At 70.3% G+C, this 785-nt stretch overlaps 1 protein-coding gene across 3 annotated transcripts in view; it reads right to left on the minus strand.

Annotated features, from left to right (window-relative positions):
* The window catches only part of ACP1 (acid phosphatase 1, soluble), a 16,568-nt gene extending 16,380 nt beyond the window's left edge, over positions 1–188 (minus strand). The window contains exon 1 of one of the 3 annotated variants that reach the window (XM_005867259.2): positions 51–185. In XM_005867259.2, coding sequence (XP_005867321.1) covers positions 51–93 — 43 coding nt within the window. In that variant the 5' untranslated portion in view covers positions 94–185. Of the gene's footprint in view, positions 1–50 lie in introns of all 3 variants that reach the window. The other 2 variants (XM_005867258.2, XM_005867260.2) reach the window with 2 other exon arrangements.
* Between the last annotated feature and the right edge of the window lie 597 nt (positions 189–785).

Raw genomic sequence — 785 nt, forward strand, 5'->3', positions numbered from 1 at the left:
CCCCCCAACCCCCAGGGAAGTGGGACCGGGGCTAGAACCGCACGTCTCACCCAGACACACGAACAGCACCGACTTGGGTGCCTGCTCAGCCATCTTCGCGCGCAAACACGGAGGCGCCCACAGACCGCGTAGGAACTGTACGGGCGCAGCGCATGCGCACTCTGAGCGGACCGCCCCGCGCGCCTGCGCTGTCCTACTTTAGAGCCTCCAGGGGCGAGCCTGCGGGACTCGCGCCTGCGCAGTCAGCCGTAAACTACGCGGCGTGAGGCGGGGCCGAGAGGCCTCAAGGGAGGGACGGAGAGGGGGCGGTGCTATATTCCTGGGGGCGGGGCCTCGGTGCGGGGCGGAGGACGGTGCTATAGCCTGGAGGGCGGTCACCTGGACGACGCGGGGTGGGGCGGACTTAGGTCAGGCCTCTGCCGAGGGACCACCTAAGGGTGGGGAGGGCACCAGGTGAGACGCGGGTGGGCTACAGAACCTTACCGGAGGGGCGGGGACCTGAGCGGCTCAGGTGGACGTCCCCCCTCACCTGGGTCTCGCGGCCGGAACCTGAGGCCCGCGCTGTGGGGTGAGCGGGGTCCTCACGCGACCAGGGGCCTCTCCGGGACCCGAGACCCCACTCCGCCCCCAGTGCCGGGTCGGAACCCCGCGCACAACCGTTCGCTCCGGGACAGGGACCGTCAGCCAAGTCACCTCGGTTCTAAAAAGGTGGGGTGCCCTAGCGGCCATCTCGGGACAGTCGGGCACCGCCTTTCCCTGGCGGCCACCGGGCAGAGCTGTCCCAG

Source organism: Myotis brandtii, unplaced genomic scaffold, assembly GCF_000412655.1.
Source record: "Myotis brandtii unplaced genomic scaffold, ASM41265v1 scaffold247, whole genome shotgun sequence".
Classification (NCBI taxonomy): Eukaryota; Metazoa; Chordata; class Mammalia; order Chiroptera; family Vespertilionidae; genus Myotis; species Myotis brandtii.